This window comes from Euleptes europaea, chromosome 15 (assembly GCF_029931775.1).
Source record: "Euleptes europaea isolate rEulEur1 chromosome 15, rEulEur1.hap1, whole genome shotgun sequence".
NCBI lineage: Eukaryota > Metazoa > Chordata > Lepidosauria > Squamata > Sphaerodactylidae > Euleptes > Euleptes europaea.
The window spans coordinates 33,882,099-33,907,359 of NC_079326.1; the positions used below are offsets into that span (position 1 = coordinate 33,882,099).

General features: G+C 44.8%; 1 protein-coding gene across 2 annotated transcripts in view; it reads right to left on the bottom strand.

The window, feature by feature from the left end:
• The window catches only part of KCNH7 (potassium voltage-gated channel subfamily H member 7), a 344,141-nt gene that overhangs the window by 40,353 nt on the left and 278,527 nt on the right, over positions 1-25,261 (bottom strand). For both annotated transcript variants that reach the window (XM_056861343.1, XM_056861344.1), the window contains 2 exons: positions 23,565-23,990; positions 10,290-10,689 (listed from right to left, as the gene is read on the bottom strand). In XM_056861343.1, coding sequence (XP_056717321.1) covers positions 10,290-10,689; positions 23,565-23,990 — 826 coding nt within the window. The remainder of the gene's footprint in view (positions 1-10,289; positions 10,690-23,564; positions 23,991-25,261) is intronic.

Below are 25,261 nucleotides of genomic sequence, written 5' to 3' on the forward strand. Positions count from 1 at the left end.
CCTGCCCTCTTCAATTGCTCAGCTCCAAAGTAAAGCACAGGGCTAGCCTCTTTAGAAATAGGGTGAAGTCAGTATGAAATGCATGAATCAATTGCTCGTTGGAGTCCGACAGTTCAGGCAATGGTAAATATGCCATCTCTCCAGTAAGCAAAGTTTGAAGCCTTCTTCCAACTTAAGTGGCTTGTCCTTCTACGGCCTTAGGCTGAAGGAACTTCCTCCCAACTAAGTTTGGATATATGCCACTGTTCTTGGAAAACAACAAGGTCCATCAATCTCTGACTTGCCCAGTTGCGCTGGCTCCCCGAGAGACCATGGACCCCAGAATGTAGTTCTCCTCCCCCTTCTTGGCAGCCCCATGCTCTCCTGCAGGCAATGGGAATGACAGCCCATTCCTAAATATACGCATTATGGTGCCTAGAGTTATTTGTGCTGCTACAGTGACTAGCATCATTTTGTGCAAAAACAGTGGCAGAACGCTGGCTTGCTATGCCAGGATTGCAACTGATAGCAGCATAGCAGGCCAGAGTTCTAATTACCATGTGCCAGATACAAAAGGACATGGATGCGGAACTAGTCATGTGTCGGCTAAAACTGGGTTGATGCATTGCTCTTATTACCACCTCTGTTATGCGAACACGACAACCCATTTCCATGAAGCTGCATGCCAAAAATAGCTTTGTGCAGCATTACAAGGACGTGTTAAGTACCGGTGTTTTTTGTTGTTGGCACAGGGTTGGGTTCCTGGCAGCTTCTTTAGCCTGCCAGCTCAACAATCCAACTTGGCTTGTGATATCAGTGCAGGATAATGGATCATGACATTGGGATGGATCCAACTGGTTTTTCTTCTGGTGAAAAAAGGCTGAGCAAACCCCCTCTGGCTGGATCCAACCCATTATGCCGGCATGGTCTTTAATGCAGAAGCAACAGTCTGATGATGCAGCTGCTCAGATAATGCGAATTCAGACAAAGTTAAACCTTTTAAATTTCAGTAGAAGAGTCAAACACCTACTTAAATCCTATTACTGGCTTGCACATACATTGGATGCATGCCAAAAGATTTGTTTTCAGGGCAGAGACTGTGCATCCAAACCGCTTATCCTGAGAATGTCTATCTACCTTCTGTAATTCTGTCTGGATTATGATAGTTAAGATACAAAAGCATAGTTAAAGATGAATAAGAGGACAGTCCTGATATCCATTTGATGACTTCAGCTTTTTTTTCTGGCAACACTGAACTTTACACTGCATTAAAAACATGTTTACATGCACCTTTGCAGTCGCTAGATGATGTACTAGATGAAAACATTTTGAGCATCCTTGAATGAAGGAGAAACAGGGTGCAAACATTTTAATAAAAAATTAACAACTATGATCTTTGAAAGTCAGCCTACAAAGGAAAGTGCATATTTGTGCTTCTTTAGAAAGTTCACTGATTGTAGCATGCAAACCAATAAAGCCAGAATTGCTAAAGTTGGCCTAAACATTTAAAGGTAATATAAGTAATAATCTTGTAGAGAGTAGCCAGTGTGGTGCAGTGGTTGGAGAAAACCAGGTTAATACCAGAGAAAACTAGCTTCAAATTCCCACCCTGCTGCAAAGCTTGTTGGATGATCTTGGGAAAAGGTTGCCAGCTCCAGGTTGGGAAATACCTGGAGATTTTTGGGGTGGAGCTTGAGGAGGGCGGGGTTTGGGGAGCGGAGGGACTTCAATGCCATAGAGTCCAATTGCCAAAGCGGCCATTTTCTCCAGGTGAACTGATCTCTATCGGCTGGAGATCAGTTGTAATAGCAGGAGATCTCCAGCCAGTACCTGGAGGTTGGCAGCCCTATCTTGGGCCAATCCCCTTCTTTCATCTTATCCCATTGCTAGGGCTGTCATGTTGCCCATGATGGTAATATCCCACCCCCCTGCTCCAAGCTCATGCTGCCACTCAATGGAGCAGTGGGAGCAAAAATGGGGGGGGGGCAGCATCACATGATGCCATGACATCATTTCTGGTTGTGATGTCATAGTGTCATGTGACACCCTAGGAATTTCCCAAAGCTCTATGGTAAAAAAACAAACATAGTGTTGCTGATGCCATGCTGACACCACTACTGTATATGCAACCTGAAGTGACACCCCGATGATGCACTACATCTGTTTTCACTGTTGCCACCATCTCCATGTTCCCAGGGGCCTACTGGCAACCCTACCTACAACATGGGATTAATACAGTGACAATGGAGTAGAGAACCATGTAAGCCACAGTCTGAAAGAAGGGCTGGATAATAAACGTACTAGACAAATTGATCATCATCTTGCAAATATTTTAAGTTCAGGAAAATCTGGTGGCAAAATGGTTGCAATCCGAAACATATCCAGCAATGCTTATTTCCTGGATGGGCAGTTATGGAAGGCAAACAACATACTGACAAGGTTTTATCCATGTGCCTGAGTCAAGATGCACTCATCCCAGATATTTACCATATAGAAACCCAAAGAAAGGGCCCAAATTTTTAAAACCTGTAGTGTTAGGGTTGCCAGGTCCCTCTTCGCCACCGGCGGGAGGATTTTGGGGTGGAGCCTGAGGAGGGCAGGGTTTGGGAAAGGGAGGGACTTCAATGCAATAGAGTTCACCCTCCAAAGCAGCCATTTTCTCCAGGGGAACTCTATTGCCTGGAGATCAACTGTAATAGCAGGAGATCTCTGGGCCCCACCTGGAGGCTGGCAACCCTACCTTTACAGCATCAACCATGCAAACAATTGAGTGGATTTAATTTCCTCAGGTAAAAATTGTGTAACACACTTTTAAAAAATTCATCTGAGACACAGATGCTGTGTTACTGTTTTATAATTGCCATTTTGATTCTTGCTCCCTCCCCCTTTATAGATACAGAGAGTACTTTTGATCTCAAGGGAAAACAAAGCCACTGCGAGGAAGTTTCCTTTAATGCTGCACTGAAGCCGCAGAACTTCAATGAGCATTTTAATGTTATACCTTGATTACCGATTCTTTAAATGAATCCTATTTAATACATTAAAAAAAGATACGGTTGCTCAGACGACAATATTCTCTTTAAAGAACGTTAACCCCTGAAGAAATTACTTCAGAACCCTCTGTAGAAAACTGCAAAACATGACTCTTATAGCCATAGAATCTAATATAACGAAATGAGGGCAAAGTGGATTAATTTATCTTTGGGGTGCAGGAAGGAAGTGCAGCATGACGCCTGTGTGTTGCCACATTGAAGGTTTTGTGTGGAGACTGAGGAAGATAAGATGGCCAGAGGTAAGGCTCCCATACATTTCAACCAACTGTGCACAGAATGGGAAACTTCCATAGGTGCTGCCTTACCTGCCTTGTCTCCTACACACCTGTGTAGGGCTGTGCATATCAATAAACCTGAACCAAAAATAAGCCAGGGAAAAGCCATTTCGGTAAATTTCAGGTTCGGGTTTACCAAATTCCAAAACCTGGGGAGAAAGCCAAAGCCGAATTGGCCATTCCCGGAAAAACCGGGTAATTTTCCGGCTTTTGGGGGTTTCACCCCAGGCTTTGTGAAGCTCCTGGGGGGCATTTTTTGAGGCTGAGTCCCCAAATGTGCAGGGTAGCTTTCAGGGACTCTCCTTGCATGAACGCGAAAGATTGGGTCCGGGGGTCCGGTGTTATGGGCTCTGGAGAGGTCGTCCCTCCCTTCTTCATAGACAATCATTAACCGATTAGTGAAGGAACAGAGAATCTGACTCTTACCTTCCTGCTCGTGTATAGAGGCAGGAGTGGGCGACCTCTTCCAGAACTCTTAACTTTGGACTCTCAGACCCAATATTCACCAAACTTGGGGGTTCTTGCAAGGAGAGTCCCTGCAAGCTACCCTGAAAGTTTGGGGGCTCTACCTCAAAAAACGCCCCCCCCCCAGGGTCCAATTTTTTTCCAGAAACCTGAAAATAAACTGAGTCCCCATATTTACCGGTATGGGAATTTGGCTAATTTTGGGTTTCCCAAAAAAACCCGTGCCCAATAAACCCAAACCCAAATTTTACTGGATTTTTTTTCACACCCCTAACTCTGTGCTGAGGTGATTAAAGAGTCCGTCCTCCATTCCATCTGCTTGCTCTAGACAACGGAATAAGTCTGATCTTGTTAACTAGCCCTGCATATAGGGTTGTCAGGTCCCTCTTTGCCACTGGTGGGATTTTTTTTGTGTGGAGCCTGAGTAGAGTGGGGTTTGGGGAGGAGAGGGACTTCAGTGCCATAGAGTCCAATTGCCAAAGTGGCCATTTTCTCCAGGTGAACTGATCTCTATCAGCTGGAGATCAGTTGTAATAGCAGGAGATCTCCAGGTAGTACCTGGAAGTTGGCAACCCTACCTACATAGCCATTAAAAAGCATTTCAAGGGTTCCCTCCATGCACTACACAAAGTGTTTTGGGTCTTTTTGCCATCACGTTGCAGCCAACCCATGGCAATCCCATAGGGTTGTCAAGGCAAGAGACGTTCAGAGGTGGTTTGCCATTGCCTGCCTCCATGGCAGAACCTTGGTATTCCTTGGTCGTCACCCTTCCAAAAACAGACTAAGGCCAGTCTTGTTTAGCTTCCAAGGCCTGATGGGATCAGACTAGCTTGGGCTATCCAAGTCGGGACGTCTGGGTTGACTAGCTCTGGGTTGGGAAATACCTGGAGGTTTTGGGGTGGAGCCTGAGGAGGGTGTTGTTTGGGGAGGGGAAGAACCTCAATGCCATAGAGTCCAATTGCCAAAGTGGCCATTTTCTCCAGGGGAATGGATCTCTGTCACCTGGAGATCAGCTGTAACAGCAGGAGATCTCCAGCCACCACCTGGAGGTTGACAACCCTAAAGGACATACAAAGTGTAGGAGCCCAGAATTAAGGCATGACATTAACAGATAATTTCTCTATTTGCTCCTCTATTGACATCTGGAAACCACATCTATCTAAAGTAGCCAGGAGTCCTCCCACCGCCAGCTCCCACTGCTAATCAGTGAAGCAGCATCACAAGAGATTTGGGGAATTCTTAGAGTGTTCCTGCAACTCTATGATGTCCAGGTATATCAGTTCAGGTACATAATAGGGATGCCATCCTCCATGTGGGACCTGGGGATCCCCCGGAATTACAGTGCATCCCCAGACTACAGAGATCAATTCCCCTGGAGAAAATGGATGTTTTGGAAGGAGGACTCTATGGCATTGCACCCCACTGAGGTCCCTGTGCTCCCTAGGCTCCATCCCTAAACCTCCAGGAATTTTTCAGCCTGGATCTGGCAACCATACTCCCCATCCCCCGCTGGTGGCCGGGAGGACCTGGCAGTCCTGGTATGAAGCCAGAAGTGATGTCACAGTGTTGGCAATCCCAGCAATCCCAGAGGCAGGAGATAAATATTGAATGAGCAGTGGGAGCAGTAAGAAGTGGCAGTGGCTGGGAAGGGCTCATGTAGCACACCTTGCTGAGCCAACACTGTTCTCTGTCTCTTTCCACTGATGAAAAAGGAGTTGAAACATGATAGGAATAGTTGATAGTTGAAACACCTGGAATTAGGTCTTATTCCATATTTGTAAACTAGGTGGTCACATGGACTTGGTCTACAGTTGTCAAGTCTGGGTGGGGAAATTCTTGGAGATTCAGAGGTGGAACTAGGGGAGGGTGGGGTTTAGGAAGGGACGGGTCCTCAGTGGGTACAATGCCATGGAATCTATCCCCCAAAGCAGCATTTTCTCCATGAGAACTGACCTCTGTGATCTGGAGAGCAGTTGGAATTCCGGGATATTTCTAGGCCCCACTTGAAGGTTGGACACTCTAACTTGGTCACATGAAGCCTGGCTTCGTGATAGTTCCTCCTTGGGTATATAGAAGGATTGACAAGATTTTCATTGCGCATATTTGTGTGCACCAACTGGTTCATTTTATTTGCCACATTTCCTTCTGTAACGTCCTCCAAGGGAAAGTCCTGAGAGAGTTTTCTCTTGGAAGTGCAGCAGTGTTTCGCCTGGCATGACTGCAAACCACCACTTAGCTCAAAGAGACCCCCTGAAATTTTTCATTCTCGTGAGAATTTTAATTGACAAGACATAACAATGCAATTAATTGCCCTGTCACATCAGGTATTATACTTTCCATGCATTTAGAGCAAACGGCATCTTATGGCCCTTTAAATCCTTGACAGGTTAAGCTGTTACGGAAGCCACTAGGAGGTTCTCTGAATGAGGATGGAATAAAAACTCAAAAAGTGGGCACTCAATTGGGAATGTGTGTATCTGCATACCTCCCTTGAATATCTATCTGCAATGTTTAGGACTCAGGCAAATAAAAGTGATTCCAGTTATCTGCCACATGCTGCCTTCCCTCTGTATTGCCAGGAGAACCAACCCTGACCTACTTTTTTTTCTTGTGTCTTTCTAGCATATTCCCTGAAGCAAGCAAGTAAGCTGACTAGAGCAAGGGGAATACAGGGAGGATATAGAGTACACAATACTTATCACCCATAATGGTGTGTCCTCTTTAAAGCTCTTTAAAAACTGCATACTTCAAACTTTCAATCTTTCTACCCACTCTTCAAGTATTCTTGAAATGAATGAAGTACATAAATGAAAGCACTTTCTTGCCAAAAATAGTATACTAGACTTCCAAAATAATATTTACAGTCTCAAGTTTGACCCCATTGAAAGAGATGTGATGAACTGATCCCAAGGAGATTGTTTTCACGAATGTATTATTTGAAAGCAACGCATTTTAGATTTTACAGATCCAATGGACATTCTGACATTGCTCCTGTCTAGAATGTGGCAACTTTGTGGATCCTGAAGGTGTTTTTGAAATTTTGACAACAGGTAGTAGATACAACAAAATGGCTGCCAAAATGGGTAGGACCAATCACAAAATGGCTATGGGGGGCTTTCAATCACAAGAATTGGGGAGGTTCTACTATGGAGGTCCTAGCATGATAGAGGCATCTGCTTCCAAATGGATGCTCCAGATGACACAAAGCCCACCAGTGAAAGGAGGAAAACCAGATCTGGCTCTTTGCTTTGAAAAAGAGATGCTTTGTGGAAGAAGTAAGAGGGTGACAAGAAACTCATCAGTGGGTGCCATGTTGGAATCACTGCTCTGGAGTATGTCCTACAGTACACTTTGGTTCCAAATTAACCCCCTGGATGTCTTTATCATCCTACATGGCTGAAATCTTGTTCATTTTTAAAAAAAGGAGCAATATGGAGTGCCCATGGGACTAGAGTACCTTAAGAACCAACTTATTTATATCCACATGTGTTTTAGTTCTCATCCAGAGACTATCTACCCACCTATCCACCTATCTACCTATCTATTCATCTAGTACTGGTCATACAGCTATAGCCTTGAGCAGAAAATAAAGGAATAAAAATGCCTCATTTAGTGTAATTCTTTTGGTATTTAATTATTGCCCCTATAAATTTTGCCACAGATAGAGTAACAGAATCATTTGTATCTGATGGTAACCATGTCACCTGTGCCCTCGTACTGCTAGAGGCCTCATTGGACATTTCCATATTTTTAAATAAAGGAGTAATTAAATTGGCCTCAGCTCATTAAATATGTTCGATAGTTTCAAATTTTCATGTGAGCATCTACATGTTCTATTTTAGTATGGCACTTTTTAATATCTTCCCTCCAAAACCGCCGAAGGTAGGGCATTCATTCTTGCCAAAGTAAAAGCTCTTCTGAAGCCGAGCATACCCTACGAGTCCTAACAAATGTACTGTTAAAAGTCCAATTCCTTTACCCGCATTTTGATTAGCCCAGTTATTTCTTTGGTCTCTGTAGTCTTTACCATGTCATTTGTGATTCCTAGACATTTCATTTTCTTTTCCAATAAATAATCCCATTGGCTAATGTGAGCATCTGCCTGTACATGTCCAAGTAAAGTAGGCCTCCCTACAGATTTAAAGATCTTAACTTTCCAAAGGAGCCAAAGAGTATCTAGTTAAGAGTGCCTTTCACCTTTTTCAGAAGCCGAATCAGCAGGCACAGTGAATAGTACTTACCCCCATGTTATTGAATAGGCTCCCCAGAAAGGCCAGCTATGACTGCTCTTTGATGAGCATCTGAAGGAGATATGATTTTCACAATGTCTTTTCTTGTCTGATATAATCTCTGGTGTTTTTAGATCAGTTATGCTGGGTTTTTAAAATTAAATTGGGTGGGACCTAGTACTCTGTTCAGCGATGTATCCAGCCTCTCTCTGGTTTAAGAAGCCTTCTATTGGAGGAAGATCCACACTTAGCTGAGTGTTGTGGTTGAATATCCAACCCAGTGTGATTATAATGAAATAATATTTTATAAACAACTATGAGAGCCTCTTGATGATATAAAGCAAGACGTTTATACTGGTGAGATCCTAACTAGGGTAGCAAGTTTAGTGTGGATTGGTGATTATGTTTGTCTAATTGCTATGGTATGAGCATATGCCCCGAGGCATCTAAGGACAAAGGGCTGTTGCCAAGCTAGCCCATCATTGGCTTGAGCAACTGGGTGGGATGGGGATGGGACAACCTTGGTGTTGAGCAGCATCAACTGAGTCCTCAGCTGCTGGAGTCCCATGTTGGGGAGGAGGGGGAGGAGCAGCGCCTCTCAGCATTAACTAAGATACATGAAGCCAGCAGTAATGTTGGCCAGGCTTGGAGCCAGGGTGGGGTTGCTTCAAATGCTGGTGGGCTGCTTGCAGGCAGCAGTTCAAGCTGGATTCTGCCCGCAGAGCGGATCTTTACTATCTCCACCCTCTCACTACATCTCTTTTTGCCAGCATGGTGTAGTGGATAAGAACAGTGGTTTGCAGCAGTGGACTCTGATCTGGAGAACCAAGTTTGATTCCCCGCTCCTCCATATGAGCAGCTGTCACTAATCTGGTGAACTGGGTTGGTTTCCTTACTCCTACACATAGCCAGCTAGGTGACCTTGGGCTAGTCACAGCTCTATTAGAGCTCTCTCAGCCCCACCTACCTCACAGGGTGTTTGTTGTGGGGAGGGGAAGGGAAGGTGATTGTAAGCCAGTTTGATTCTTCCTTAAGTGGTAGAGAAAGTTAGCATATAAAAACCAACTTTTCTTCTTCGCCTGAAAAGTCCTTACAAGGTTTGAGGGGCCTTAGGAAGGTTACCAACTCTGGCTTGAAATTTTTTGGGAGATTTGGGGGCAGAGCCTGGGAATGGTAGAGTTTGGGGGAGGGGAAGGAGCTCAGCAGGTATGTGATTCCCTAGAGTTCCCCCTCCAAAGCTGCCATTTCTTCTGAGAGAACTGATCTCAGTTGTAATTCTGGGAGAACCCCAGGTCCCACCTGGAGGATGGCAACTGTACATTCAGGAATGGTGTGGGATGATTACAGATGGGAGGAAATCAACAGAAATCTTAGAAATGCATTTTTTTTTATTTATTACATTTCTACCCCGCTCTCCCCAACCCAAAGGTAGGGCTCAGAGTGGCTTTTTTCACTCATGCAGACAAGGGTTAGTTCACATGCAGAGTCTATTGTAACAGGAAAGGTCTCTTACCAGCCTCAGCTGCCTACAGGGCAACCCCCAACCCCTGCCACCACTCAGTGGAATGGCAGGGGGAGGGATTAGCCAAAAACCCCTATTGTGTTGACATGACATCTTTTTCAGGGTAAACCTGGAAGAGACATCACGCCATTGATATGATGGTGCCCCCAATGTCCCACTGCTGAGCCCTTGTGGACAAAACAGATTGCTGGAGGAGCTTCTGAAGCACCTCCCATGCCAACGAAGGAAAGCCAAGGTTGGCTCATTGCTTAGGGGAAAAGATGCTTCATCAAAGAAGAAGAGTTGGTTTTTATATGCTGACTTTCTCTGCCACTTAAGGGAGAATCAAACTGGCTTACAATCACCTTCCCTTCCCCTCCCCACAACAGACACCCTGTGAAGTCGAGAGTGTGACTCATCCAAGGTCACCCAGCTGGCTTCGTGTGTAGGAGCGGGGAAACCAATCCAGTTCACCAGATTAGCCTCCGCCGCTCATGTGGAGGAGTGGGGAATCAAACCCGGTTCTCCAGATCAGACTCCACCGCTCCAAACCACCACTCTTAACCACTACACCACACTTTATCGAAGAAGCAAAGGGGCACTGGAAATCAGCAGGCACCTGTAGGCACCACACTGGGGATCAGTCCTAAACCCTCACCTCGTACAAGGTGAAATTCCTTCACTCCTCTACCTGAATGCTACTTCATTATCACAATTAGCACATGCACATATATTATCAGGTATTAGTGGTGGAGAAAAAGAAGGAAGCCAAGAGAGTCCTACTTACAGCCAATCAGCATGACACAGATGGAAAATATTTTCTCGGAGTTGGTGTTTGGAGAGACATTTCCAAATCCCACACTTGTCAGACTGCTGAAGGTGAAATAAAGTGCCGTGACGTATTTGTCCTTGATGGACGGTCCCGAGCTGACATCGCTCCGATTGTAATGCTTTCCCAGTTGTTGCCCCAGTGAATCCAGCCAGCCAATTTTATTGACCAGGTAATGCCGCTCGACGTTCCCGATAGCGTACCAAATGCAAGCCAGCCAATGAGCAATGAGAGCAAAGATGCACATCAGGAGCATCAGAACTGCAGCTCCGTACTCAGAATAGCGGTCCAGTTTCCGGGCGACCCTCACCAAACGCAGCAACCTGGCTGTCTTCAGTAGGCCGATGAGTGTCGTGGTCTGTGGCAAAACAAGTATGCTCTGTCAAGAATGGGTTTTACATAGCTAAAATATTAATTCCTTTTTCCCAATCCAAAAAAAGGAGAGGGCTTTAAGGATATTATCTGCTTGAAATAAAGACTGCAAAGTCTAACAGCACTAATTAAATACAGACTTGGAAAATAGCCAGATTTTTAGGTCCTAACTCCTATGAAGTAATGAGCAACTTAGTGCATGGAATTTGTTATAATTTTTCTTTTAAAAGAAAGCACCAACCAGATATCTCCTGTAGGTAGGGTTCCCATCTCCTGCTATTACAACTGATCACCAGCCGATAGAAATCAGTTCACCTGGAGAAAATGGCTGCTTTGGAAAATGGATTCTATGGCATTGAAGTCCCTCCCCTCCCCAAACCCCACCCTCCTCAGGCTCCACCCCAAAAACCTCCTGCCGGTGGCAAAGAGGGACCTGACAACCCTACCTGACCTGTAGGTCATATAATGAATGGCTTCTGACATACATATGTAAGTGCTGTTAAGTTGCAACCAACTTATGGCGACCCCAGCAAGGAGCTTTCAAGGCAAGTGAGAAGCAGAAGTGGTGTGCCATTGCCTTCCTCGGCAGAACCTTCCCTGGTGGTTTCTCATCCAAGTCCTGGTTCTGCTTAGCCTCTGATATCTGACAAGATCAGGCTATACCATGCCACCTTCTCTCCCATTACTGGTTGCTGAAGCGCCCCTCAGTTTCAAAAGTGGTTTGAAACACGGCATTGGAATTGTAGGTGGGTGGCCATCTATTGTTTAAAGAAGACAGTAGCCCAAAGATACTTGGCCATATGAAACGCATTGTATAGTTCTTAGGTTCTTGGCCAACCTTCTCTAAAACAAGCTAGCGTCATTTATACTTCCAATTAAACAGCAAGAGGTATACCTGCTAGTCAAACAGGCATTTTAAACTGGTATTCACACAGTATTTTAAACTCCCAAATGTGAGCTGCTTGTAAATTACATCAAATTCAACGGGAAAGTTAAGCATCTACTCAAATCTCTCTGTCTGGCCACTGTTGAAAGCAAAGCACTTTGTTCTGATCCAGCTAGGCAGTTCTTATGTAATTCAATCTGACCAGGCAGTAAATACACGGTGCATTTTGCCAAGGCATATACATGGCATTTAAAGTAGAGCTCAAGAACTTTGTGCGTCGCCTTCCAATTTTGCTCGAGTACATTCTATAGCTGGCAATTACAGAGATTTATCCATTATTAATCCTATAAAACTGACTATTACCAACATTATAAATAGTAACCAGAGGAGCTCTCTCTGCCTTCAAACCTATTAAGACTGAACGTGTGACATTCAAACAGTGAAACAAAATTTGTATTTAGATTCCCTCTCCCCACTTTTTTTTTTTTAAAGAAGGCATGTATAAAACATGATATTTAACAACTGAAAATATTTAAAATTCTGCTGGGAGTAGCCTGCCCATTAAGTGCCCTTTTCAATGTTTTATCAAACTTTGGATATTTGATGTTTTGCTGAATTTAGATCTCAGTAATAGCAGGCCCGAAATAAGGAATGGGGATGGGGGATGGAGAGAGACATACTCCATGGGCCATGTTGGTTGAAAACAACATATTCTATTTATACCCAATTTACAGCTTTCTTCCTGCAACAACACATTGCGATCGCTCAGTTTAAGTGCAGCGCTCTGAGCCACTGCTGCAGAACAGCAGTGCCAACGAACGAAGAAACTGGCAGCGGAACCGACATCCGCTGTGGGTGTATTTGAAAAGTGTGGTCGGTCAACAAGCATTGCCACATTTCTCCGGGGTTTCTCCTACAGCAAGTAAACACAGCGGGGCCGGCAACTCACGAAGTGAATCACTGAGAACATTTTGAAACAGAGAAATAAAAGCTGGGGGAAATGATAATATATAGCAAGGGCCCTCAATAATGAAGGGTAACGACAAGGTCGGCAGGTGTAATTCTAATAGGTAGGGTTGCCAGGTCCCTCTTCGCCACCGGCGGGAGGTTTTGGGGGCAGAGCCTGAGGAGGGTGAGGTTTGGGGAGGGGCTTCATTGCCACAGAGTCCAATTGCCAGAACTGATGAAGAATACAGAAATGATCGTCTTCCTAGCAACTTCTACATGAAGAAATTCTTGATTCTTGGCTCTTAAACTAGCATTGTGTACCTTGGACTTTGAAAGAGTTTTGTATAATATTGTGTGTTTGTTATATGTTAATTTGTACACTTGATACACTTTGATACACTTTGTTACACTATTGTGTTGTCCGTTTATTTCCAGCAGTACCAGGAGGTTGGCAACTCTACTAATAGAGTAGTATTGGACTGGATCCTGTTAAAAAGGCCCATGCACACAATGGGAGGGGGGGTCTCTGTGCCCCTCTCCTAAGGGGGGTGTCTCTGTCCCCCTGGATAAGCATTTTAAGGGCATCTTAAGCTGCCTCGAGAGGGGGGAGGTAGCATACAGGAATGTCTTGCTTCTGTGCGTGGAAGAATTGTAGATGGGATCCAACCCACAGTAATCAAATGAGTGCCTGGACAGGGTCCCGATTATGGTTGCCAACCTCCAGGGGGTGGCTGGAGGTCTCCCACTATCATAGCTGATCTCCAGGTGACAGAGATTAGTCCACCTGGAGAAAATGGCCACTTAGGAAGGTGGACTCAATGGCATTATAACCTACTGAAGTCCCTCTCCTCACCAAACCCCACCCTCCTCAGGCTCCACCTCCAAAATCTTCAGATATTCCCCAACCTGGAGCAGGCAATCCTAGCCCGATCCTACTTGATAGAAAGTTGTGGCTTCTGCCTAATTCTAGCAGAGGCTGATTGGAAGGACCCAAGACCAAATCAGTGAATCATTTGGAATTTCAATGAGCCCTTGGCTGGGAGGTTTGATTTCCATGGGAAAGTAATTTATTTATCACAGCACACTTAGAGTTGCCAACCTCCAGCTATTAGCAGGAGATCTCCTGCTATTACAATTGATCTTCAGCCAATAGAGATCAGTTAACTTGGAGAAAATGGCCACTTTGGCAATTAAATTCTACAACATTGAAGTCCCTCCCCTCTCCAAACTCTGCCCTCCTCAAGCTCCACCCCCAAAACCTCCCTCCAGTTGTGAAGAGGGACCTGGCAACCCTAACACTAGCCCTCCTCTCATGACACACGTAGTCCCTGGACCTGATCTGGCATTTCCCAATGGAAATATGTGTGCATATATAATTCCCTTAGTACTTTAGGATTTATCTTAATAAGTTCAGGACAGCATACATATTTCTCTCCCCTCCTCAATTCTATCCTTACTACAACCCTGTGAGGTAGGTTAGAATGAGAAACAACGACTGGCCAATGGTCCAGCAGTGAGTTTCATGGTGATTGGGGATTCGAACTGGGATCTCTGAAATCCTAGTCTGACACTCTAACCACTAGTCTACACTGTCTGTAAAACACCCCTCCCCCGGTATCTCTATATATGTATCTATAAAGAGGAAAGATCTACGTTGATTGGTGCTGAAGTAGCAAGACTTGAATGGAACTATGAATGTTTATTTATTTACTTCATTTATACCCTGTCTCTCTCCTAATGGGGATCCAAAGCAACTTACCTCCTTCTCCTTTCCTCTGTTTTAGCCTCACAACAACCCTGTGAGGTTGGTTAGGCTGAGTGTGTGAGACTGGCCCAAGGTCACCCAGCAAGCTTCCAAGTGGGGATTTGAACCTGGGTCTCCTGAATCCCAGTCTGACACTCTAAGCACTACATAACAGTGGCTATATGTGCCATACATATATTAAAAGCCATTCCAGTCACTTTGGTTCAGGGAGACTGTACTGGTTGCACAAGACCGTTTGTATTTTCAGCTCTTTCTCCATAAGGATACTGTTAATGCTACTTCAACCGTCAGTTTCCCAAACCTTGGCGCTAAACTGATTTACGATTAGTGGGCGTGTGACGAAGGGCACCATATGTTAAGATCTGATGAAGCAGAATAGCAAACATATGAAGATGCTTTCATCTGCTTGGTTGCAGAGCTGTGTTTAGGAAAGGCATTTAGCTCTTTGGAAGAATGCATTCCAATTAACAAAACAAAAGTGGATCTAAATTATTTTCTTTTTTGGGGGGGGGGACTCTTTTTGTGTGCTGGGTGTCAGAACTTTCATTCTTCTCAGGTACTTCAGCTTTCCCCACATGGTGTATTTTAATCACCTCTTTACTATGTTACTTTTTAAATTATTATTCTTGTAATGCATCTAATGTAAAGAGCCCCGTGGCGCAGAGTGCTGCAGTCCAGGCTCTGCTCACGACCTGAGTTTGATCCCGACGGAAGTCAGTTTCAGGTAGCTGGCTCAAGGTTGACTATTTAAAATCGAAATTTGGGGTAAGAGTTCCTTGTAGGTTCGTAATGCACAGAGGAAAACTGGAAACGGGATTCTGGGGCTGGGTGGAGGTGGGGTGGTCTGCGCTGGGCTTCAGACCTTGGTGACATTTACTTTGAATTCCAGAGAGGTAATCACATTTTTGTCATTTCAGAATTAATAGCTTTGCTAACAGATATAACACTTTCTTCAGTTGTACCAGTATGGTACGCAGAAAACCCAGCATTCACAATAGCATGCATTATTAAGATGAGGGCACTTCTTTTCTCAGCTCAACAGATTAACGCGCACACAGAAATGCACCCCATAATATGGCATGTGGTATTTTAGATCCTGGCCTTTCTAAATGCAGCCGGCAGCAGAGCATTTCTAAGCCTTGGAGAACGTGCCTGGGGTTACCTTTGAAAGTGACGCCATTTAATAAAAAAGGATGGTCGACTCGGTTGTCAGCAGGGGTCTTATTGTTTGACGGACCTTGCATTAATGGGAAAACCTGTCTCTTTTTAAAGGCGCCTCCATGGTTGAAAATGATTGTTAGTAAAAAGCATCACAGGGTAGAAATTTTGCATTGGCTATCATTCTCACTATACAGGGATCACCACCAAACTATTCAGGTCAAAAGTGCAAGGCATTAAAAAAAACAAAGAATGAAATCCAGGCTGTTACCTAGTGAAGAAAAAAACAACAACTAGCATCTACATCCACAAGAACTGAAGGAATCTTCTCAAATAACTTCAAGAAAATTTTTCCCTTTATTTTAGTGGTTTTCTAGACTTAAACCCTTTGGCTATTTAATAGCATGAGATGACCCTTTCCCAACACATTCAATGTAGTCAGAATGTTATAAAAAATTCAAAGGAAGGCTCCAACGTGAAATTGCTTAATTAGATTTCATTAACAAGTTCAAGACTATTTACCATTCTGGTTTTAACAGGGACCTGAGATTCCATAACCATCATAAGTGTTAATATCTTACATGTCCTATGCTTTATAAATATCAATCAATTCAGCTATACCTTCTGCACTAGATGTTACATTAATCCTACTTTGTTTATTTAATAACAATTAGGGGTGGCCCTCACACATTCCTGTTTTAAACCAGCCTTTCCTTGCAAGATCTCCCCCTCTCCCCCTTCGGCTGCCTATCTGTTATGAAGATAACAGCATCAGGCTAATGAATGTACACTACATGGCATTTGATGAAGTGAGTTCTGACTCATGAAAGCTTATACTGGAAAAAATAATGTTAGTCCAAAGATGCCACTTGACTCCTGTTTTATTTTAATAGCATGGATTGGTACTGACAATAGAGTCCTGCTGGCCTCATGCAGGGCAGCCTGTGGGCGGGAGCTGCCACCATGAACTGAGTACGAGTTACTGCCACCACAAGCCCCCAGCAGCCTCTAGTCATGTGACAAAGATACACACCTGCTCTTCCTCTCTGCCTTCTTTTGGTTGGGGGGTGGGGTTGAGGGCAAGACAGGGGCCAGGGATAGGGCTGCCAGGTCCCCCCTCTCCTCTGGAGGAAACTTTTGGGGCAGAGCTGAGGGAATCTCTCACGGAAGTGCCGCCTTGCGAGGGGCCTTATACCACTCAAAATCCCAGTTTGAGTGGTAAAGGGCGACTTGTGATGCGGCACTTCCGGGTGTAAACGCATTGCAAGGGGCCTTTTACCACTCAAATGGCATTATACTCCACTGAGGTTCTTGTCCTCCCTGGGCAGTGGCGGACTGGCCATTGTGTCAGCTTGCCCGATGGCAAGTGGGCCCTGTGGGCCCCTGATGAAGTGGGGGGCCCTTAAACATTAGACAATACGTTAAAAATAAAAATGAATAAAAATTAAATGATAGCCTTATAGTTGTGGGTCTCCTGGCAACCAATATTTTTACACCCAGTCTGCCACCATCCCCGGGCTCCATCCCCAAATCTTCAGGAATTTTCCAACCTAGATCTGACAACTGTACTCTCCATCCCCCGCTGGTAGCTGGGGGGGGGGACGGACACCTGGCAGGCCTCGTGGGACTGGATTATATTCCAAATTCTGCAAACGTGCTGCGGGCAATGCAAATCTGGAAAACAGTGGCTGTAGGCTCTGCCCCTCACCAGCCAGTGGCTAGGAGCAAGCCAAGTCCTTGTGGATGAATGGGGCTACGGAGAGGAGGTGCAGGGAATGGAATAGCGCTGCCCTCTGTGATGGACAGATGCCACTCTAGTGACCTTTGACTGTGCTTTTGGTTCCTGATAGCGTTTGCCTTGTGAAGAGCACAGTGACTTTTGAAATTTTTGATTATAATTCCCTGCTGACTGTTTTGACTACAAACAGCCTGTTGGTAAGTCAAGGTTAGAAGTTGCCTGGTTGTTACGGAATGCTGTATAAGAATGGAATGCTGTATAAGAAGAAAGGTCTTGAAAGATCTTGTAAATGAAATTATGACAAGGAATTTGAAAAAGAAAGATGGCTTAGGAGAAGAGAATATTGAATGTTTTGCTTCATACATCCATGTACTCATGTTTTTGGAAACATTTAAAGAGAAAAAAAACATACCTATCCTGTTCAAATCACAACAGATATTCAGTCAAGGGTGGTCCCCCTTTTTTCAGTGGGGTTTAAGCAGGAACAAGCCAGATAAATGAATCTCTTCAAAAGGACAGTTAGGACTTGAACCCACGCCTCCTCACAAGAGCAATATGTGACACCTCATACAGACATGAAGCTGCCTTATACTGAACCAGACAATCAGTCCATTAAGTTCAGTGTTGTCTGCTGGCAGCAGCTCTCCAGGGTCTCCTGGTCCTTTCGACTGGAGATGCCAAGGATTGAACCTGGGACCTACTACATGCTGAGTAGAGGCTTTTCCGCCGAGCCACAGCCCCTCCTCTTCTCCGTTTCCCACTGCTGGGAAGAAAGGGTCCACAGCCCCCCACTCCCAGCTCACGAGCCTCTTAACACATCCTCCCACCCATGACAGAGTTTCATCTCACAGCCTTAAACTGGAGCACCATTTGTGCCTGGATGACTCAGGGCAAATGTGCCCAGCCACGGCTTTCATCTAGGTGGTTCTTGAGCAGGTTTCTGCAGCCCTGCCCCCCCTTTAGTCAGTTGTATGGCTGGGGGAGGGTGGGGCAGCAGTTCATGTTCAAAAGGAAGGGGCTGCAGGTGGGCTGGGCATTGGGAGCTCTCGGCCAGAAAAACCTAGCCTCACACGCCATGTTTTCATATTTTACTTATGCCATTGCTGTTCATCCTTGCTATGAGAGCCAGCATGGTGTGGTGGTTAAGAGTGGCAGACTCTAATCTGGAGAACCAGGTTGGTTTTCCCACTCCTCCACATGAAGCCTGCTGGGTGACTTTGGACTAGTCACAGCTCTCTTAGAGCTCTCTCAGCCCTACCTACCTCACAGGGTGTCTGTTGTGGGGAGGGAAAGGGAAGGTGATTGTAAGCCACTTTGAGACCCCTTAAAGGTAGAGAAAAGCTGGGTATAAAAACATCTTCTTCTGCTTCTTCTTCTTCTTCTTCTTCTACTTCTGCTTCTTCTTCTTCTTCTTTTTCTTCTTCTTCTGCTGCTGCTGCTGCTGCCAGGAAGCAATTTTACCCACAGTGTTTTTGACTTCCCCATAGCAAATGGTATTTGACTGTGCTGTTAAGAGAGCCAACTGTCACAACTGGCAGCCGGCATTTAAGCACCGGCTGGGGAACATAGTATAGGGTCTGGAGGGGTCACAGAGTACCCAGCTTGCGGGGTTGGGGGTAAATTGTATACAACTGGGAAAGGCATTGGCAAACCACCTGTAAACAAAGTCTGCCTAGTAAAAGTCATGATGTGTCATCACCCCATGGGTCATTTATGACCTGGTGCTTGCACAGGGGGCTACTACCTTTACCTTTACCACAGGGTCAAATGTCTTGCTTCTGAGAGTGTTTGGGGGAAGAGAGGGTAGAATTTCTGGTCTCCCCCAAATGCCTTTTCCTGCTGTTGTATATGCAGCTTTCTTCTCTTTTTCCCAATTCTCTGATCCAGAAATTGTGCAGTTAGCTTACCCTCACCCCACATTACAGACACAACAGCTTCTTGCTATGGGTTCAAGACTGGTTCTGAATTCTCTCTTGAGATTTATTACTTCCAGGGGAGCGACTGAACTCTAAACTTCACCAGAATGTGTCAAGTAAGTTTACCACTTCGGGAAAGGAATGTGAGAATTAGGCCTAAAGAGGCAATTTCTCAGATATGTAGAACAAGCCCTGCTGCCACAAGCTTGACATCTTGTAGGCTATTTATGGTGGTTCTATTCTGCTTTTTCCCCCTCCCAAGACCTGACCCAATTTCTCCATAGAATAAGGTGTAAATGGAGAGAGAAAACAAGATTCTTCTTGAGCAAACATTTGTTCCTCTACTTTTTATAACTTCAGCTTGGCTTCCTCCCCAGATTTGAATTCGGCTTCTGAAGCAACAGTAGCACATATTGCTCCATGAAAAAAAGGAGGAGGATTGTGTCTAATGAATCTGCATGCTACCGGTCCACATGAAGAACTCGCCACATAGAGAAGCTTATTTGTACAAATCAGATATTGTTGTCTTTTTCTACTATTGATTGTTGTGAAGTATTTAGTTTCATTACAGTACATTTGCAAATCCACAGGTTGTAAGGGCAGCTTTAATAGCTGTGTGTAGAATGAGGGTGATTTGGTGTCTTCAGTTTTTCAAACCACTATGACATGAAAAGTCTCTTGTAATTCATCTATTTATGGAGTAAATCTAAGGCTCTACACAGAAAGTTTTGGGCCCAGTCCATTACATGGCACTCCAAGCATCAAAGCAGAAAACATAAGGTGAGATATAGAAACAAGATCAGGGTAGAAAGTACTCCCATGACATGCTTGGTCGTAGGGTTGCCAGGTCCCCCCTGGTCACCAACAGGGGATGGGAGGGTAGGGTCACAAGATCCTGGTTGGGAAACGTCTGTAGATTTGGGGATGGAGCCAGGAAAGGACAGGGACCTCAGTGGGGTACAATTAGGGCTGCCAGCTTCAGGTTGGGAAATACTTGGGAGATTTTGTGAGTGGAGCCTGAGGAGGGCAGGATTTGGGGAGGGGAGGGACTTCAATTGGGTACAATGCTATAGAGTCTACCTTTCCAGGCAGCTATTTTCTCCAGGTTAACTGATCTCTGTCATCTGGAGAGCAGAGCAGTTATAATCCCAGGAGACCTCTAGCCACCACCTGAAGGTTTGCAATTTTAGGTACAATGCCATAGAGTTTACTCTCCAAAGTATCCATTTTCTCCAGAGGAAACTGATCTCTGCAGTCTGGAGATGAGCTGTAATTCTGGGGGATACCCAGGTCCCACCTGGAGGCTGGCATCCCTACTTGGCCACTCTGCCACTACCCATCTGATGGTGGTAGTAGGCCTCTATGGAGTGCCATGTTTAGTGGGAGTGTCAGGTGGAACCGTACCCTTCATGGAGGCCATGGAGGTGATGGGCGGCAGTCGTTTGGGGCTATCATTTCACATAAATGAGAGTAAGTTAACTCATGCCACCTTATAGAATATTTATAGAATATAAATAGAATTTTATAGAATATTACTCCATTATATGGGAGGTGAGGTGGGACAAGCACTGGGGAAGCATGAGATTTCACCTGGGCCTGCTCTTTCCCTGCAACGTCCATGTTGTACTGGTTTCATTCCTTTTCCACTTGTTGAGGTCTGCTGTAATAATAGGTTGGATCTAATGGAGGATTTCTGCCTGTAGAACATGGCTTTCTCTGGGAGCAGCATTTCAGTGGGCATTCTGGGCTGCAGTGGGAGGGAGGAGTTGAAAAAGTTGTGCTTTGTGGATGAAAACCTTTCTGTCCATGGACAGTCTCCATTGGATCAATGCCACCAGTACTATCGGTGGCAACCCCTGCTGGCACAAGGGTGTCACTATGGTGGCTAGGGTTGCCAGGTCCCTCTTCGTCACCGGTGGGAGGTTTTTGGAGCGGAACCTGAGGAGGGTGGGGTTTGGGGAGGGACTTCAATGCCATAGAGTTCAACTGCCAAAGCGGCCATTTTCTCCAGGTGAACTGATCTCTATCAGCTGGAGATCAGTTGTAATAGTAGGAGATCTCCAGCTAGTACCTGGAGGTTGGCAATCCTAATGGTGGCCTAACTTTTTGCTAAGATAATGTGTGTGTGCGTGCGGGGGGGGGATGATTTAGGTGATCCTGCTCAATTGGCATAATTTGGAGACAGGATTGTAAACTAACTTAATTTTTTAGGTATAAATGAAACACAAAGTACAGCCACAATCCAACCAAAGTGAAGCATTTCAATGGGTTGCATCCAACAAATGGCAAATGGAACTTTCCTGCTTCTCCCTGCAGCCTACTACAATCCTCTAATTGTCTCCTGCAGACCCCCAAGAACAGTGTTTGGCATGTTGTAGGGGTATGCATTAGGTTGCCAACCTTCAGGTGGGGCCTGGAGATCTCCTGGAATTGGACACTACAGAGGTCACTTCTCTGGAGAAAATGGCTGCTTTGGAGGGTGGCCTCTATGGCGTTATACCATGCTGAGGTCTTCCCCTCCCCAAACCCTGCCCTCTCCAGATTGCACCCCCAAATCTCTAGGAATTTCTCAACCTGGGGCTGGCAACCCTAGGTATACTGTAGGAGAGGAAAATCAGCAGGCGGTCTCACCATTTCCACCTAAGTGCTTTTTTTTTATCTCTGGAAACCAAGCACTGGATACAGTGCAATGATTTATATGGGAAAGTTCAGAGCCCTTAAAATCTACCTCAAAAGGTACGTTTGTCTGTGTCACTTTAGTTGGGATGACAAAGTACGTTACAGCTTCAACTTCGAATAATGTAGTAAATGAATCTGCAGAAAGAGAACAGGGTTGTGCTTGTTTTCACAAAATATGTTGCGTTTCCCCCCCACCCCCTGTCATCACTACTGCTTTTCTACAAGGACTCTATATTACACATAGCAATGTACCATAAGACAAAATCTATAGGTCAGAATTCTCAACTGGCCTATGATGGTTAATGCTGAGATAACTCTGGATTCAGCGGAGTCGTATCCTCTTACACCAGCACAGCTCTGTAATGCCTGGATCTGTGCAGTTACCACAACAACTCACCCCACTTTATCATGCTGTTGGTTCTATCCTCTGTACATTTATAGTGGAGTGCAGAGGAACTGCGATGGGGAGAGCCAAGGAAGAGTTCTGCCTAGTCCAAGCCTCTAGTAAGACTTTATATAGGTCAAGGTTCTGAAATGACGTATTTTTTTAAAATTAGGTGTTTTTTTTTAAAAAAACCTGATAAGTAGCATAGGAAGCTGCCCTGTACAAAGTTGGGTGATTGGGCCCATTTAACCCGATGACTTCCGGCATCAGCTTTCTAAAGCTTCAGGCAGGTATGTTTTCTAGACCTGCTACTAGATCATTTATCTGGAGATACCAGGAATTGAACACATCTCCTTCAGTATGCGCTTTACCACTGAAATAAAGGTTTCTCAGAAGTCTCTCATCTAGGACTATCTGGTCAGCAATAGCTTTAACTACTGACGTTATGAGGCTGACTCCAAAGTCAGTCGGGTATGCCCAAGAGGGCTTAGTGTTTGCTCTACCCAAATGGTAATTCCTACCTTCATGCCTCAGAGCACACCAGTTTTGATACAGCATTACTATCAACTGTTTTAAAAAAGAAGGCCAAAAACCGAGGGTTGCCAAACTCCGTGTACTAGCTGGAGATATCCTGCTATTACAACTGACCTCCAGCTGATAGAGATCAGTTGACCTGGAGAAAATGGCTGCTTTGGCCACTGGACTCTATGGCATTGAAGTCCCTCCCCAAATCCCACCCTCCTCAGGCTCTGCCCCAAAATCTCCCACTGGTGGCAAAGAGGGAACTGGCAACCCTACAAAAATCCTAGTAGCAGGTGTGCCTAAAATAACTCTTTGGCACCAGGTATATCTATTTTCTCTGGGAGAAATCTGCCCTGAACACAATGGAAGTTACCTCTGAATAAATGCGTAAGATAGATGAGGACTATGAGGTGCTGAGTTGTTGTACACTGAAGGCCAACATCCTTTATTCATGCATCAATCAAATTATGAGGGAAAGTAATGTTATACTATTTTTGGCAAGTAATGGCAAAATAGCTGCCCACTGCATTTGTCAACATTACTGTTACTTTCAGAAACAACTCTCCAAGCCTTCATAACAAAGAGTTCCCATTGAATTTGAGGCAATGGCAATAATTACCTCCAGGACAAAACCATTAATTGTCCTACCAGTGAAAGATTTCATCCCCCCCAAATCACAGTAACTGCTTGCTTGTTTGGTTTGGTTTTAGTCCCGAGTGATAAGGGCTTCCTATGGAGAATAGGAAGTATCAAATAAAAGTCCACTGTTAGGAAACATAAAGCACAGACTTATTGGGTGATCACAGCAATGTCAATCCAAAAAGAGACAGACAGACACAAAACAACTTGCTCTTTTTAGCTTACCTCATCGGAGCCGGATCCAAAAATCAGCAGGTCAAAAGGGATCGCAGCAACCATGTCAATTAGGAACCAGCCTTTGAAGTAGTGGATTGCTATTCTGGCCGGGTCACTTACCACTTCTTCATTCAGGTTGACATACGTCGTTCGAAAGTTTATTAGAATGTCAATGATAAACATGATATCCACAATCAAGTCTACCATGTTCAGCGGGTTGCAGGAATAGCCGCACTCCCGTCTTTTCTGCTCCTCGTTGTCATTGAGAAGGAAGGCGGCGGAGTAAGGGGTGAAGATGGCCGTGTAGATGACCAAGAGCAAAATGAGCCAGTCCCAGACGGCTTTGAAAGGACTATAGTGCAATATAGTAAATTTGTTGATGCGAGGTGTTTGGAGTTTATATTCCGGTAAAACGTCTGCTCCTAAGGATAGGACCTAGGGAAACAGAAAAAGGGACACACACACACAAAGACTCGGTAAGAGAGAAAAATGTCCAGCATATCCTAATCCTAAACCTTTTAGGTCTGTTGAAGTCAATAGGCTGCAAAGGGTATAAGTCGGGTTTGGACTGGGCTGTAAATAGCATTTAGGAAAAAGAAGGCCATATCTACACTTAGTGGGGACTCTTCATTTAGGAAGTTTTTAAAAGATAATAATTTTATTAAGATTAACAATAATACAATAACACAGCATTAAAAACAAACTTCTTTCCAAACAAACATCGACCAGTACTTATAAAACCTATAAAACCTATAACTTTCTAAAAAACCACTCTCTTTATGAACCATCACCAACAGAATCTAGACTTTTAAGTGCGTTCTCCATTCTGGATATTAAGTCCTATGGTTTTGTTGGTTTTTCTGGCATAAGAATTTAGAAAGCAGGTCCCTTTGCTGAAAACCTCTCACCCGCTCCCCTTCACACTGTGAAAATGTGAACACTCCAGGGGTTAATGGCCACTCTTTTCCTTTGAAAAGCCCATTAGGGAATGATTAAGCAACACCTAGATTATAAATTGCTTCCAAGCAGCTATTAAACAACATGGGTGAAAATGAAGAGTGTGTCGATCTATTATGTATTCCTTGGCTTTGTCTTGCACTTAACTAATGGAAGCTGGCTGCCGTTTTATGCATTAGCAGTATCAGTGTGGCAAGCCAAATTACCATCTTTCTAGGCTATTTGGAGCATCCTTCTTTCTCACTTGCCAGTATTTGAAAACTTAGGCTCCTTCCTCTGCCCAAGAAGACCTCACACTAGGTCTAAAATCCCTGCTTCCTTAGCCCTTTCTACATGGGATGGAGGGAGGGAGGATTGTGGTAACAGGCCTCAGCCTGAGCTACACATGTTCTGTGTGAACAGAGCCATAGTAGGGTTGCCAACCTCTAGGTGGTGGCTGGAGATTTCCCGGTATTACGACTGATCTCCAGGTGACAGAGATCAGTTCAACTGGAGAAAATGGCTGCTTTGCAAGGTGGATTCTATGGCATTATACCCCATTGAAGTCCCTCTCCTCCCTAAACCCCACCCTCATCAGGCTCCACCCCACAAAATCTCCAGGTATTTCCCAATGTGGAGCTGGCGACCCTAAGCCATAGTTGTGTACAGACTGCAAGCTGTGTGTACTCAGACTAAATACGTGTGACTGGGTAACCTACACAAAGCAGGCTCCTCAGTTACTCAGTCAATGCATTCACAGATTTTCACAG